This window comes from Oncorhynchus gorbuscha, linkage group LG06 (assembly GCF_021184085.1).
Source record: "Oncorhynchus gorbuscha isolate QuinsamMale2020 ecotype Even-year linkage group LG06, OgorEven_v1.0, whole genome shotgun sequence".
Lineage (NCBI taxonomy): Eukaryota > Metazoa > Chordata > Actinopteri > Salmoniformes > Salmonidae > Oncorhynchus > Oncorhynchus gorbuscha.
The window spans coordinates 89,246,474-89,263,799 of NC_060178.1; the positions used below are offsets into that span (position 1 = coordinate 89,246,474).

General features: G+C 42.0%; 1 protein-coding gene across 1 annotated transcript in view; it reads right to left on the reverse strand.

Moving 5' to 3' along the window:
- The window catches only part of macrod2 (mono-ADP ribosylhydrolase 2), a gene marked incomplete at its 3' end in the record, with an annotated part of 1,344,506 nt that overhangs the window by 88,065 nt on the left and 1,239,115 nt on the right, over positions 1-17,326 (reverse strand). Inside the window, exon 9 of the mRNA XM_046354831.1 lies at positions 14,024-14,102. Within this exon, the coding sequence (XP_046210787.1) occupies positions 14,024-14,102 (79 nt within the window). The remainder of the gene's footprint in view (positions 1-14,023; positions 14,103-17,326) is intronic.

A 17,326-nucleotide genomic window follows, 5' to 3' on the forward strand; every position in this document is an offset into this window, starting at 1 on the left:
TTTTGCTTGATTTTTGTTTTCTTCTTTTAGTTTTCTTATAATTTGGTTGGGTCTAATTGTGTTGCTGTCCTGGGGCTCTGTGGGGTCTGTTTGTGATTGGGAACATAGCCCCAGAACCAGCTGGCTGAGGGGACTCTTCTCTAGGTCTCTCAGCAGGTTAGGGCTTTGTGGTGGAATGTGTGGGTATCACTTACTTTAATGTGGTTGTAGAATTTAACAGTTCTTTTCTGGATTTGGATAATTAGCGGGAGTAGTCCTAATTCTGCTCTGCATGCATTATTTGGGGTTTTGCTTTATACATGAAGGATATTTTTGCAGAATTATGCATACAGTCTCAATTGCGTTTGTCCCATTTTGTGAATTCTTGGTTGATGAGTGGACCCCTCTCTCTCTCTCTCTCTCTCTCTCTCTCTCTCTCACTCTCTCTGCATCCCAAATTCTCTTCCTCTCCTGTTTTCCTCAGGGCTCCCCCATTTCGTGGATCTAGTCAGCGGAAAAGTTAACTGTCTCAAGGCCTTACCTAAAACTACAGCAATCATGGAGTTTGAGCTATTAGTACCACAGGCCTGGCTGTGGCAGACATGTGGGACGAGAGGGCCATAGATGGGGCAACTTGGACTAGATGTAAACTAGTAAAAGTAAATCTGTCTCCCTCCATTTTGTATGATATGTTTCATTTCGTATGTTATGTATTAGTGTTGTCACAATACAATCATTTTTACTTCAAAACCGAAACCAGGTTCAGTATCACGATACTCGATACCATCACAATACTTGATACCAAAACGATACCAGAACGATAATATGAATTCGAATTAGTCACAGAATGGCACTTGATACAGACAGATCTTTTGAGTTCAATATCATGTTTTTTTTAACCAATCTAACTATCAATCTAACATAACAACATAATGGTAATCATTCATTTGAATGGAAAGTCTCTATTGATAAACTGGGTAAATCAAGATGTAGCTGTAACGGTTTTCCTCCTCTTCTGAGGAGGAGTAGGAAGGATCGGAACAATATGCAGTGTGGTAAGTGTTCGTCATTTTATTTAACTGAACTGAACACTACAATACAAAGTAAACAACAGAACAACCGAAACAGTTCCGTCTGGTAACTAATACAAAGACAGAAAACAACTACCCACAAATCATAGTGGGAAAACAGGCTGCCTAAGTATGGTTCTCAATCAGAGACAACAATAGCCAGCTGCCTATGATTGGGAACCATACCAGGCCAAACACATAGAAATAGAAAGCAAAACATAGAATGCCCACCCCAACTCACGCCCTGACCAAAGTAAAATAGAGACATATAAAAGGAACTAAGGTCAGGACGTGACAGTAGCCTAGCCCTATTCACAATGCAGGTGAATGCATATTCAATAGGAGTGTGTGCATGCATTGAGTTATTGAGCTTGTTTTCTGTGATTTCATGAGGCTACAGATGAAAAACAATTTTTACCTTTCATTTGGGACTTATTTTATTGTACTGATCAACAACATTTGCATAGAAGAAGCAATTCTTCTTTTATAAAAGTGTGCGCTGTTTCTTTGAGACCCATGACCTCATTCACACACAAAGTCCTTTCAAGGCTGAAGCAAAGATGATCTTGTCTGGGAGAGATGCGATGTGGGTGAGAATAATCAAATGAATAAAGTTTTTGGTGACAATCAATAATATTTTGCATTATGGTTTGCATATTATCACAAATAAGGTACTAGGGTTGTAAACTGATGTTGGCTTCAGCTGTGAGCTAGCAAGGAAACTTGGCCTACAAAGCTAGAAGCTACCGGTATTGCATTGTAATGTTCTAGCCTGTACTGTTTCAGGAATAGTGATTAGCCGTTTCAACATCTCTACATGCAGTGTTGCATTATTCAAGTGTGTTAACTTCTGTGCAGCATAAGTGGATATGCAGCCCAGACTCCCAGTGAGTAGTGGTTCCTAATGGCAGGTAGATCAATGAGGAAGTGGAGCAGGATTGCTGCTATTTTTTTTAACCTTTATTTAACTAGGCAAGTCAGTTAAGAACCAATTCTTATTTTCAATGACGGCCTAGGAACAGTGGGTTAACTGCTTGTTCAGGGGCAGAACGACAGATTTGTACCTTGTCAGCTCAGGGGTTTGAACTTGCAACATTCCGGTTACTAGTCCAACGCTCTAACCACTAGGCTACCCTGCCGCCCCAGGACATAGACAGACTCTCTCAATCAGTAGACGACATGAAACACATTTGACAGAAGCACCACAATATTTACTATTACCGGAGGGAGGAGGTATAGGAGGCTCAAGGCCCTCACCTAAAGCTACTGTAATGGTGGCATTATAGAATTGCAGGCAGTGGCAGCTACGTGGGTTGAACCCAGGAGAAGATGGTGGTGGATGGAGGCCATAGGAAGGGAAAAGGGGGTAGTAAGGAAGGAAGGGTGGAAGAGATGGTAAGAACAGGGTGTTCTCAAGGCCCTTACCTAAGCTACTGTAATAGTGGTGTAAGTGAACTACCACAGGCCTGTCAGACAGGTGGCATCCACTCTCCTTCACATATCATTTCAGCCATGTGGCCTTGTACGGGGGGGAGGAGGGGGTTGATGGGGAGGAAGGAGGGAGAAAGGTGGAGGGGATAGAGGACTGGGGATGTGAAGTTTAGGAAGGGTGAATTTGAGGTGCTGGAATAGACTGCTCATGCCAATAAACCATCTAGGTATAGTTAGCACTGAGGGATGGGTTCACCTCCCATCGTACCAGTTAAAGGTGCAATCTGCAGTCAAAATAATATCAAAGCATTCACCACTGTTTCGGTAAAAAGCTGAGGGATGGGGGTGAGGAAACGTAATCACGAGCAAGGACTGGCATTCCATTATATCACAATTGGAGTAAAACAAACATATATTTGGGTTCTGATGGGGTACAACAGTTAAACTGAGCTAATGAGGCATTTATAAGTTATATTCTTCAAGAATCAATACATATACTTTATTTTTAAGTCCAAATAGGGATGTAGCAACTGCAGATTGCCCCTTTTTAATGTCACTCACAAATTGTACAGGTTGCTCAGCAACAACCATCTGGGACTGGGAAACCATCAAAGGCAGAAGGCACATTCCAGGTATGAATATAATTATTGTATCCTGTCTCCTGTGACATTTCAGACGATAGTGACAACATTTGCTTCTTGATCTAAACATAATGCGTGGCACTCCAGTATATGGTAGCTACAACACAGTTACTACCCACTGCCAAATATAACTAAGAGAGATGGGAGCATCCCAGATGGAACCCTATTCCCTATATAGTGCACTACTTTTGACCAGAGCCCAACAGGTGGTATGGTCGCTGGTCAAAAGTAGTGCACTATAAGGGAATAGGGTGCCATCTGGGATGCAGACAAAAGGCCTGAGCCAGCATCCCGCCACTGGCACTGTGATCAGTAACACACGATGACACAGTCATTCATAGTCTGATGAAACACATGCACGCACACACACACACACGCACACACACACATACACACATACACACATGCACGCACGCACACACGCACACACACACACACACACACACACACACACACACACACACACACACACACACACACACACACACACACACACACACACACACACACACACACACACACACACACACACACACACACACACACACACACACACCCCCTCCCGACTTCCACACACACAGACACCACACAGGCTCAATTTGCACTCCCTCTCGGTGGTCCTGCTTCCCGCATCCCCCCCTCCTTCCCCCCGTCCCCTTCCACCACATAAAGAAACCCAGGCAGTCTCATCACAATAAACACAGTTTGCTGCGTTTCCCACAAATTACAGTCTTTGGTGCCCACAAACACTGGCAGAGAGAAGCTTCCTATTAGAACCAGTAGGGGTTCTCATGTCTCATGTAGTGTAAAGACGAACCATGTCATTACAAGTAAAGTGCCATGTAAATAAAGTAGCAATTGGAAAGTAAGGGAAACAGTGTGAGAGAGGGGGGGGAGAGAAAGAGCGAGGGAGGGGCAAAGAGAGAGAGGGGATATCTTCACCTAGTCGGCTCAGTTACTCAGACCAGCAACCTTTCGGTTACTGACCCAATGCTCTAATGTGTGTGTGTGTGTGTGTGTGTGTGTGTGTGTGTGTGTGTGTGTGTGTGTGTGTGTGTGTGTGTGTGTGTGTGTGTGTGTGTGTGTGTGTGTGTGTGTGTGTGTGTGTGTGTGTGTGTGTGTGTGTGTGTGTGTGTGCATGCGTGAGAGAGAGTAAGAGACAGAGAGACACAGCACCCGCAGCATTTGATCATTCATCCATATCATTTTAAAGTACTATGGAGCTAATTTGGAAAAAAGTTTGGCGTTGTAGTAACTGCATTTTCCGGTCTTTTTCTTAGCCAAACGTGATGAATAAAACAGAGCTATTTCGCCAACACAAATAATTTTTGGGGAAAAAAATGAACATTTGCTATCTAACTGAGAGTCTCGTCATTGAAATCATCCTTCAAAGGTAAATTATTTTATTTGAATGCCTTTCTTGTTTTTGTGAAAATGTTGCCTGCTGAATGCTAGGCTTAATGCTATGCTAGGCTTTCAATACTCTTACACAAATGCTTGTGTAGCTTTGGTTGAAAAGCATATTTTGAAACTTTGAGATGACAGTGTTGTTAACAAAAGGCTAAGCTTGTGTTTCAATATATTTATTTCATTTCATTTGCGATTTTCATGAATAGAAAATGTTGCGTTATGCTAATGCATTATAGTTGAAGTATTTTTCTGTAGATTTCTCAGCCAAGCAGGATGAACAAACGTGACGTTTTTCTCCTACAAAAATATTATTTTTGGAAAAAAGGAACATTTGCTATCTAACTGGGAGTCTCCTGAGTGAAAGCATCTGAAGTTCTTCAAAGGTAAATGATTTAATTTGGTTGCTTTTCTTATTTTTGTGAAAATGTTGCCTGCTGCCAGCACAGCCTAGCATAGCATTATGCCATGCTAAACTTACACAAATGCTTGTCTAGCGTTGGCTGTAACGCATATTTTGAAAATCTGAGATGACAGTGTTGTTAACAAAAGGCTAAGCTTGTGTTTGAATATATTTATTTAATTTCTTTTGCGATTTTCATGAATAGGAAACGTTGCGTTATGGTAATGCGCTTGAGGCTATGATTACGCTCCCGGATACGGGATTGGGTGTCGCTAGAGGTTAAAGGACAATGTGCCAAAGCGTGGAGAACAGTCACAAACACTATAAAATGACAATGTGCCAAAGCGTGGAGAACAGTCACAAACACTATAAAAGGACAATGTGCCAAAGCGTGGAGAACAGTCACAAACACTATAAAAGGACAATGTGCCAAAGCGTGGAGAACAGTCACAAACACTATAAAAGGACAATGTGCCAAAGCGTGGAGAACAGTCACAAACACTATAAAAGGACAATGTGCCAAAGCGTGGAGAACAGTCACAAACACTATAAAAGGACAATGTGCCAAAGCGTGGAGAACAGTCACAAACACTATAAAAGGACAATGTGCCAAAGCGTGGAGAACAGTCACAAACACTATAAAAGGACAATGTGCCAAAGCGTGGAGAACAGTCACAAACACTATAAAAGGACAATGTGCCAAAGCATGCATGTCTTCAATCAAAGTGTAGGAATTATGAATTACATTTAAATCCTTGCTAATATGGTTACAAATAAAAGGACTATGTGCCAAAGCATGCTCCATTTTCACACGTAAATAATAGGACAATATGAATGCCAATCCATGACCTCAATCATACCAAATAAAATATTCATTCAATTGAAACGCTAATATGGTTACTAATAATACTTTGGACAATACACACTTAGCACCTTTTTTCTATCTACAATCTAAAATGTCTCTTTGGCTGTCCCCACAGGAGAACCCTTTGAATAACCTTTTTTTGGATCCAGATAGAACCCTTTTGGTTCCAGGTAGAACCCTATTGGGTTCCATGTAGAACCCCTGTGAGGACAGCAGAAAAAAACGTTTTTCTAAGAGTGTATGACTGTCAAGGCTAATAATGTGTGTGTGCGCACACACATGCTAATATAATGATTAATGATATCAATTAAGGTGACTATGTATTAATCAAGTGAATGATTTTACTCATCAATGATTTTAATTTTCCAATTACTGATTTTCTAATTAGAGTACAAATATAGCATATATCCTCTGGAGTCTAGATTTTTGGAGACATTGCTCAATGTAGTTTTAGTGTCCATCTACTGTGTATGTAATTTAGCAACACTTTTATCCAAAGTAACTTACAGTCAGTCATGCGTGCATACATTTTACGTATGAGTGGTCCTGTGAAACGAACCCACAATGCTGCCGTTGCAAACAAGTAGATCCAGAGGACGTGTTTATCTGTGTAACCTGTACTCGTGTTTAAGATGCACCACATACTTCTCCCCCGTCCCTATAGCAGTAAAGCATGGCGAGGTCTCATCTTGGCACCAATGTTTCTCATATCAACAGCTTGTTGGGAGGCACACTGTAATGAAACAATCTCCCGTATGCAAATGCCCTGTTTACTGGTCCTTCTGCATTCATTGTTACTTGACAGGTAAAACTAATGCCACCGAGGACACAAACATTCAACACAATACATCACTATGAGAAAAGAGAGGAGGAGAGAAAGAAAAAAAGCTATTCTCCTGTCTAGACACGCTGAAGTAGAGGTGATGACGTTGGTCAGATGTTGGTAGTGGGGGGTAAGGTGTGTGTAGAGAGAGCAAGAGAGAGAGACAGAGAGAGAGAGAGAGAGAGAGAGTGAGAGAGAGAGAGATAAACAGTGAGAGAGCGAGAACAAGAGCGAGAGACAGAGAGAAAGAGAAAGAGAGAAAGAGAGAGAGAACAATAGAGAAAGAGAAAGAGAGAGAACAATAGAGAGAGAGAGAGAGAGAGAGAGAGAGAGAGAGAGAGAGAGAGAGAGAGAGAGAGAGAGAGAGAGAGAGAGAGAGAGAGAGATGCTGTTGGTTAGAGAGGAGAATGAGTGAGGAAGAAAGAGACAGATAGAATGAGGGGGCGAGAGAATGTTCTAGCTACAGTGAGTGAGAGAGAATGTTCTAGCTACAGTGAGTGAGAGAGAATGTTCTAGCTACAGTGAGTGAGAGAGAATGTTCTAGCTACAGTGAGTGAGAGAGAATGTTCTAGCTACAGTGAGTGAGAGAGAACGAGAGAGGAGGAGAGAAAGCGGGCTGTTCTAGGCAAGAAGATGACACTGTGTGATAGAACAAGCCTTTACAGCACCGTGTGATTTAGTCACAACGTGTCATGTAGTCTGTCTGTGTTCCTCTGTCTCTTCCTGTTGATCCACGCAACTGCCTGACTGACATAAAACACACACACACACTCTGCCTGTCTATCTCCAACCGTGATGATGAGGTGTTACGACAGAGTTTGAGCACAGACTGAGTTGAGCTAGGATTCTCTGGTTATTTCGACACATCTACTCCCAGGCACTATCAAGGACACCTGCCGAGCTAATTCTGGTTCTCTCAGATTCCCGCTCCGATTCTGCTCAAGCAAAAGACAAGTGTTCTTCACACTGTGAGATTAACCATTGCATATGTCATAACCATGACAACTAAGCTTTGTTTCTCAGTCAGAAAGTTATGGCAGTTACTTCAGTCAGAAAGTTATGGCAAAAATATAATGGCCAAACACAGTTAATCTTCTTCTTCTTCTTTGGTATTTGGTTGGCCTCCAACCTGTAGGTGCATGCACCGCCACCTACTGTACTGGAGTGTGAGGCCAGTCACGGCCTACCTACATTAAATTCCGGTAAATACAAAATTGTGAAAAAGTCAAAGTAAAATTGCCCTGCCAACTATTAGCCCTGACTAAAAACACCACCCCATTCCACTAATGAACCCCATCTAATTCTACTCCAGGCCAACGGTCTGGGAGGACAGAACACTACCACTCAACACCCCCTGCAAATCTTCTCCAGTAAAACTTTGCAATCCCAAGTACTTCTCTGCAGCTGCCACAACAACCTCTATTTTCTGCAGTACAGTTGACAACCATGGCTTTAATTGCTAAGAAACACCCCTCACTGAAGCACATGTTATTCCTATCACTCTCTATTGACCTCAGCCTACTTACAGGAATCCCCTTACGACCTCATCTTCCTCTACCACTCTCTTCACTGCTTCAGCATACAACACTTTCTGTACAACTCTGACCCTAGCAACCTCTAACTGGACACCTCTGATCTCCAGCCTCATGGGCACCGCCACACTTTTTCCACCAATACTACACATTCCCTCCTTTCATGGCGTCCTGCACACTTCTCACATCTAGGAATCTCCATCCTACACACAGCTGCAACACCGTAGTATTTCCAGAACAACAGCTCTCACGGGATAACTGACACATCCTAACTTGACCTTGTTGAACAAAAACTCTGCATCAAAACTCAGCAGGACAGACACCGGGTCTGCGTCGTACCGAATGCCAGGCATCACAGACACCAGGAATCTTCCATTTCAGCTGATCCTCCTCAACACTTAATGCCACCCCTGTTATCACTCCTTTCAACGCCGCCCTGCTCCGGAGAGCAAAGTAAGTCATAGTTCCTGTCCCTAGTCATGTGGTCCGGACTGCCTGCTCCCTCTGGAGTCCACTTCGCACTACTGTCACCGACTCAACAGTCCCCAACCTCTTCTCCACCCTGACACCACATACACTGTATGGATCAGACAGAATAAAGGGATCCATTCTCTCCACAAATCTGAAGGTAAGATATAGATCCCGAACAGTCATTCTGATTTCCATGTAAAATAGCCTTTTGATTGACTAAAACAACACCCATAATAAATAAAAAATTCAGATAGAAATGATGAACATTTTAGAAAAACAACTTTTTGTGTAGCCATGTGAGAGTGTTATTCCAGCTGATCTGGTGTGTTATGTCATTACATGTTACATATGACTATGGACAGTGTCTTGTGAAAGACTCATGTTTGACCTTTTCTCAAAAGAGAACGGTTGACTAACACAGTCAGTGGTTCTCAACTCTCTCATCAGGGACCCCACAGCTGTTCCAGAGGTAGCTCACTTAACCAAATTAAAATCCTAATTTGATCTGGTTTCATCCAAACATCACCTAATTTCATGTTCGGGACCTTTAACAAGGTTGTGAAAATGGAAAGGACTGGGCTCTCGGTTCTCTTTTAGTTACAGTAGGTTAAAGAAAGGGACAACTCTTGGTTCTCCTGTGTTGGATATCCAGCGAAAGCTTTGAACAAGTGTCAGAGATCAGATGCTTTTAGCAGACAGAAGGGAGGTAGACAGTGGGAAGAGGTCTGAGGGGGGAAGGTACTTAGGGAGTGTGTCCCAGGAGGAAGTGAAAAGCCAACCCTTAACCTGTGAGCTCATAGGTCACATCAAAGCCCAGACTGTGTGATGAGGGAAAGCTCCTGTGTGTATGTGTGTGTGTGTGTGTGTGTGTGTGTGTGTGTGTGTGTGTGTGTGTGTGTGTGTGTGTGTGTGTGTGTGTGTGTGTGTGTGTGTGTGTGTGTGTGTGTGTGTGTGTGTGTGTGTGTGTGTGTGTGTGTGTGTGTGTGTGTGTGTGTGTGTGTGTGTGTGTGTGTGTGTGTGATGAGGTAAAGCACACCACTGTGTGGCACTTCTGCTTGTTCCAGCCATGCCCTTCTCTAAAGGTCTCCAATTGAATTTCTCTCCATTATTTGAACCTCTCAAGACCTCATTAAGAAGTCACTTCATGTCAATAAAAAGTAGCTTCAGGAAGAGTTATCTTCCATTACCTCAACCTAGACATAACAACTTTCCTTGTGCTTTTCTGTGCTACAATAGTACAATAGCACAGTGTTGTCTGTCAATCAGTTTTTAACTTGTTATGGCTGGGGGCAGTATTGAGTAGCTTGGATGAATAACAAGCCCAGAAGTGCCCAGAGTAAACTGCCTGCTACTCAGGCCCAGTTGCTAATATATGCATATTATTAGTATTGGATAGAAAACACTCTGAAGTTTCTAAAACTGTTTGAACGATGTCTGTGTGTATAACAGAACTCATATGGCAGGCAAAAACCTGAGAAAAAATCCAACCAGGAAGTGGGAAATCTGAGGTTGGTCGTTTTGCAACTCATTCCCTATTGAAGATACAGTGGGATATTGGTAATGTTGCACTTCCTAAGGCTTCCACTAGATGTCAACAGTCTTTAGAAACTTGTTTGAGACTTCTACTGTAAAGGGGCTCATAAGGGCTCTTTGAGTCAGTGGTCTGGCAGAGTGCCACAAGCTCGTAACGCTCGTTCATGTGAGAGTTAGCTCGCGTTCCATTGCTTTTATACAGACAAAGGAATTCTTGAAGATTTATGTAAAAACATCCTAAAGATTGATTCTATACATCGTTTGACATGTTTCTAAAGGACTTAATGGAACTTTTTGACATTTCGTCTGCTCCTAGTGAACGCACCTTGTGAGTTTGGATTTGTTTACAAAACGTGCAAACAAAAGTAGCTATTTGGACATAAATTATGGACATTATCGAACAAAACAAAAATTTATTGTAGAACTAGGATTCCTGGGAGTGCATTCTGATGAAGATCATCAAAGGTAAGTGAATATTTATAATGTTATTTCTGACTTCTGTTGACTGCACAATATGGCGGATATCTTTTTGGCTTGTTTGGTCTCTGAACTCCGTACTCAGATTATTGCTTTGGTTTGCTTTTTCCGTAAAGCTTTTTTGAAATCTGACACAGCGGTTGCATTAAGTAGAAGTGTATCTAAAGTCCCATGCATAACACTTGTATTTTCATCAACATTTACTGTTAGAATTTCTGTAAATTGATGTGGCTCCCTGCAAAATCACCGGATGTTTTTGGAACTACTGAACATAACTCGCCAATGTATACTGAGATTATTTGATATAAATATGAACTTTATCAAACAAAACTTACATGTATTGTGTAACATGAAGTCCTATGAGTGTCATCTGATGAAGATCATCAGAGGTTAGTGATTAATGCTATCTCTATTTCTGATTTTTGTGACTCCTCTCTGTGGTGGGATTAACAAGAAGTGTATCTTTAAAATGGTGTGAAATACTTCTATGTTTGAGGAATTTTAATTATGGGATTTCTGTTGTACATTAAAACAATAGCACAGTGCTTTTCTTTCCTCCTTTCCCTCACCCAAACTCAAATGGATTATTGTCTATTTAGGCGTACTTGAAATGGTGAAATTATGGCGTGACTTGGCATTTTATGTCCATTCCAATTTCCAACCATCCACTAGGGGCAACACAAGTGCCTATTCCCACCCCAAAATAAATAATACATTTTTTTTAAATGTTGGAACTCAGTAAGTGACTCAATTTACGGTTGCTAGGTAGAATAGTAGAATACACAAGGTGCAATTTCAAAATGTGGCTGTTTATCAACTATTTTTATGATAGCTTCTCAATCAGCCCATGTCAGCATTTTTCTTTTGTTGATTGGTAAGTTAGTCTTGCGGCCAGCTATCTTAACTTAGTAATCATGGTTGAATTAGAGCCCGAGAGGACCCCATTCATTCTGTTAGTCAGTCTCACTCAGAAATCATATTACAAACTGAAAACATTTCTCTCCATCCTATGACAAAATGTGTAGAATTGCAGCAAACTAGCTTAAAACGGCAACATGTTCTCTACACCCCATGGCAAAATGGGGGGATGGGGGATTTTTGGTGTCCCCCACCCCCATCAAAGCTGCCCATCCCAGATTTAATAGGATCGATGAGCTAGGCATGGGCATTGTGGATGGTGTTGAGGATCACAGGATGGTATTGAACAGCAAGCTACAGTATGGCTCATGAGATTGTGAGTTCAATTCCAGTGCTAGGCACCTGGTTTGTGTTTTTGTTTGAACCCTAACCCAAACCTTAACCCTAACCTTAACCACTCTGAAGTAAACTAAATACTAATGCCTAAATTTGACCAAAATCTCAGAATTAATGCCTAAATGTAACTGTCGAGGTTAGTTTTGGTTTCACTTTTGCGCAGTTTGACTGACAGCTAACATACTCTATAATCTACAGACATACCACAGATGGCCCCACATGCCATAATGTAAAGCGCCAGCCATGACTTATCTCTATTGCTGCATTTATGACAAGTTATGGTGTTTTCTTTAGAGATGGTGTTGCTAAAACTCCATTATAGTGATGGAGATGTACTCATCAATGTCACTTTGGGAGTGCTAACTAATAATGAACAACTTTTCCAAGGCTTTCCTCTACACTAGGAAGGTGGTCAAATGTTTCCCTACCTACATGGCATTTGGATGATGGGGATGTACTTATTATACTTATTGCTGGCACTTTGGGAGTGATAACGGCAGAAACAACAGCTCTAGAAATCCATCTCACAACATTAATATGAAAAGGCGTTCCATCGGTGCATGGGGACAGGAAATATCATTACACACACAGTAGGGTGAAGGGAATCTTCCAGCTAAGAGTTAGAGAGGGAAGGGGATGGAGGGAGAAAAGGAGAGAAGGAGAGGGGAGGAGGAGAGAATGAGGAAAGTAAAGAGGGAGGAAGAAAGGCAACATGAGGGAAGAGGGAGGAAAAGAAAGAGAGAGGGAGGGAGAGAGTAGGTGGATGACAGGACTATTTGGGAGAGAGGAGAGAGAGAGAGAGAGAGAGAGAGAGAGAGAGAGAGAGAGAGAGAGAGAGAGAGAGAGAGAGAGAGAGAGAGAGAGAGAGAGAGAGAGAGAGAGAGAGAGAGAGAGAGAGAGAGAGAGAGAAAGGGTGGAGGGGAACAAAACAGTCTCCATATGAGAGTCGAAGGAAGATGAAGGCCTGAAACTCTGTATTCCTTATAGGTGACGAGGAGTTGAAAGAGAGTCAAACAGAGACACAGAGAGAGATTCTGAGCGAGATTCTGAACGATAGAGAGAGAGATACAGGAGAGCCTGGGATTTATTTTCAAGATGGGGAGGGAATAGGTGCCACATGGGAGATATTGCTAGCACGGTGAAGCAGGCTTGTCTACCCTTCAGCCGCCCCTATAGCCCTTTAGCTCTAATCCTCCATGGTCCCCTAGCCATCAGAGATGGTGACTGGTTGCTCAAGGCTTCAGGGCTCAGAGATGGGAGCGGAGGGGTGTGTGTGTTCTTGTGTGTGGAGGGTTGGGTGGCAGGAGAGACTTGGAGCAGAAAATAACGTGCATTTACTTATCTATCGTCTTTGCTTTGTTGTGGATGCGTCCTGGAACTCCCTGAGAGAGACATGCCCCTTTCAGCAAAGAACTGGCTGGCTGGCTAGCTGAATGGTCCAACAGGATTGTTCTCTAGAGTTGCCCCTCAAAGACAAACACTGCACAACTAATCCAAAGGCCTTGTCTCGTTGTAAAGTATCTGATGATACTAAATTTAGACATTATGTTGCTTTATAGCCGAGGTAAACTCAGGAAGGACAGGGACACTACATTATGTTGCTTTATAGCCCCAGGTAATCTCAGGAAGGACAGGGACACTACATTATGTTGCTTTATAGCCCCAGGTAAACTCAGGAAGGACAGGGACACTACATTATGTTGCTTTATAGCCCCAGGTAAACTCAGGAAGGACAGGGACACTACATTATGCTGCTTTATAGCCCCAGGTAATCTCAGGAAGGACAGGGACACTACATTATGTTGCTTTATAGCCCCAGATAAACTCAGGAAGGACAGGGACACTACATTATGCTGCTTTATAACCCCAGATAAACTCAGGAAGGACAGGGACACTACATTATGCTGCTTTATAGCCCCAGGTAAACTCAGGAAGGACAGGGACACTAAATAATGCTGCTTTATAGCCCCAGGTAAACTCAGGAAGGACAGGGACACTACATTATGCTGCTTTATAGCCCCAGATAAACTCAGGAAGGACAGGGACACTACATTATGCTGCTTTATAGCCCCAGGTAAACTCAGGAAGGACAGAGACACTACATTCCATGGCATAATGGAAACAGAATCAGACGCACCTTGGAAGACTTGAAGGATTTTTTCCTTGTAGATCCTGTAGTCCGCCTCCAGGAAGACACAGAAGATAACACGTTCGATCTGCACAGAAAGACAAAATAGAGAGAAAGAAAGAAAGAAAGAATGAAAGAAAGAAAGAAAGAAAGAAAGAAAGAAAGAAAGAAAGAAAGAAAGAAAGAAAGAAAGAAAGAAAAAGAAAGAAATAATTCCATTATTCCACTGTTGCTATTAATTGCACATTCAACTCCAGACCATCAGGACCAACAGATCCCACAAGAGCTACTAAAGGGACAAAATCAACAATTGAAGAACCAATGATAACGTTTTACACCAGGGAGCCACAATCAAACCATAAGCACAGTTCAGAATATCCTATTAGCCCATTAGCTGGCTCCCCAGTACAGAATACCAGCCTAGGTTCGTGTTCCAAATGGCACCCTATTCCCTATGCAGCACACCACTTTTGCCCAGGGCCCATAGGACTCTGGTTAAAAAGTAGTGCACTATATAGAGAGTAGGATGCCATTTGGGATACAACCCATGCCCCACTGGTGGCAGGAGTGGGGTCTACTACTGAGCAGGCTTTTAGTGAATATTACACTATATTACACTACATTACATCACATTTTGGAGATAATATCTGAATGAGAGCATTTCCTTTGGTAGGATACATTCAATATATCCCCAGCACCATAAAGTACAACTAAAAAGGTACTTATTCTCAAACCATAGACAAAAACGTGCAGCTATAGGTATCCTTTGACCAAGTACTTTGCTCTTATGAACTACCTCAGGGATTCAGAACTCACTAACTACCGACTGTCATTTATTTTACACTATGAGTGCTGCTAGTAAGTTGTGCTTCTAATTCATAATCACTATAGTTATCCTCTCAAGCTGAACACTTTGGAGGGATTTTGCTATGGCTAATTCAAATTGCACCCTGCAAATGTCAGCATATTCTTTTTGAATAACTATACTCTCTGTATATTAATTTCCTTATGTCTCATTTATGTTATGGATTTTTGCCTGTGTGGGTTGCTACCATGCCTTCAGAAAGTATTCATACCCCTTGACTTATTCCACATTTTGTTGTGTTATAGCCTGAATTCATATATTTTGTCTCACCCATCTACAAACAATACCCCATAATGATGAAGCTCATCAAATTAATTCATATCCCTGAGTGTAAGGAGTGACACTGGTAGACAAGAAGCCGGTACAGGGAGAACATTTCATGAACAACGGACATGAAACAGAACAGGAACAGCGTCTGGACAGGGGAAAAATAACGACCCCAATGCTGACATGGGGGAACCAACAGAGGAACAGACAGAAATAGACGGGGCAATCAACAAAGGGAAGGAGTCTTGAGGCGGGCCGGACGCAGTGCACGCTGACACGGTCGCCAGGTGTACGGTGTTTCCTCCGACACATTGGTGCGACTGGCTTCTGGGATAAGTGGGCATTGTGCCAAGAAGCAGTGCGGCTTGGTTGTGTTGTGTTTTGGAGGACGCACGGCTTTTGACCTTCGCCTCTCCCGAGTCCGTACAGGAGTTGCAGCCATGAGACAAGACTGTAACTACCAATTCGACACCACGAGATTGGGGAGAAAAAGGGGTACCAAAATAAAATAGAAAAATAAATACAAAATCAAAGGCAAGGAATCACCAATGTGCGCAGCTGCGCGTAATGATGGTGACAGGTGTGCGTAACTAAGGGCAGCCTGGCGCAATCAAGCGCCATAGAGGGAGAGCGGGAGCAGGCGTGACACCAAGTCAATACATGTTAGAGATATCTTTGGCAGTGATTACAGCTGTGAGTCTTTCTGTGTAAGTCTAAGAGCTTTGCACACCTGGATTGTACAATATTTTCAAATTATTATTTGTTTCAATTCTTCAAGTTATGTCAAGTTGGTTGTTGATCATTGCTAGACAGCCATTTTCAGGTATTGCCATAGATTTAATTCAAAACTGTAACTAGGCCACTCAGGAACATTCAATGTCGTCTTGGTAAGCAACTCCAGGGTATATTTGGCCTTGTGTTTTAGGTTAATGTCCTGCTGAATTGTGAATTTGTCTCCCAGTGTCTGTTGGAAAGCAGACTGAACCAGGTTTACCGCTAAGATTTTGCCTGTGCTAAACTCTATTCAGTTTATTGTTAAGCTAAACAACTCCCTAATCCTTGCAGATGACAAGCATACCCATAACATGATGCAGCCACCACCATGCTTGAAAATATGGAGAGTGGTATTCAGTAATGTGTTGTATTGGATTTGTCCCAAACATACACTTTGTATTCAGGACAAAAAGTAAATTTGCCAAAGTTTTTGCAGTTTTACTTTAGTGCTTTATTGCAAACAGGATGCATGTTTTGGATTATTTTTTTATTCTGTACATGCTTCCTTCTTATCACTCTGTCATTTAGGTTAGTATTGTGGAGTAACTACAACGTTGTTGATCCATCCTCAGTTTTCTCCTATCACAGCCATTAAACTCTGTAACTGTTTTAAAGTCACCATTGGCCTCATGGTGAAATCCCTGAGGGGTTTCCTTCCTCTCCGGCAACTGAGTTAGGAAGGACGCTGTATCTTTGTAGTGACTGGGTGTATTGATACACCATCCAAAGTGTAATTAATAACTGCACCATGCTCAAAGGGATATTCAATGTATGTTTATAACTTTTTTACCTGTCTACCAGTAGGTGCCCTTCTCTGCTAGGCATTGTAAAACCTCCCTGGTTTTTGTGGTTGAATCTGTGTTAGAAAATCACTGCTCGAGTGAGGGACCTTATAGATGATTTTATGTGTGGTGTACAGAGATGAGTTTGTCATTAAAAATATATGTTAACCACTATTATTTCATACAGAGTGAGTCCATGCAACTTATTATGTGACTTGTAAAACACATTTTCACTAAGAAAACCATTTTGCCATTATGGGGTATTGTGTTTAGACCAGGGACACAAAATCTAAATGTAATCATACATGCAGACTGTAACACAACAAAATGTGGGGAAAGTCAAGGGGTGTAAATACTTTGTGAAAGCACTCAACCGCTCATCAACAATTCAAGATCCAAAAACACATTCTTTTTTTTCAAACTGAAAAGATTGAAATATAAATCCCCGTCTTACAACGGTGAATACACTGAATACATATGACTGGAATAATGTCTGCTCTAATTCACAATCACATGAACAAATCTCCACCATCACTCTCCTATCTACCTTCCTATTGTACAATACAGCACCCTCTCCATAAAGCAAGCAGGCATGAAATACACAAACACACATTATATTATCTA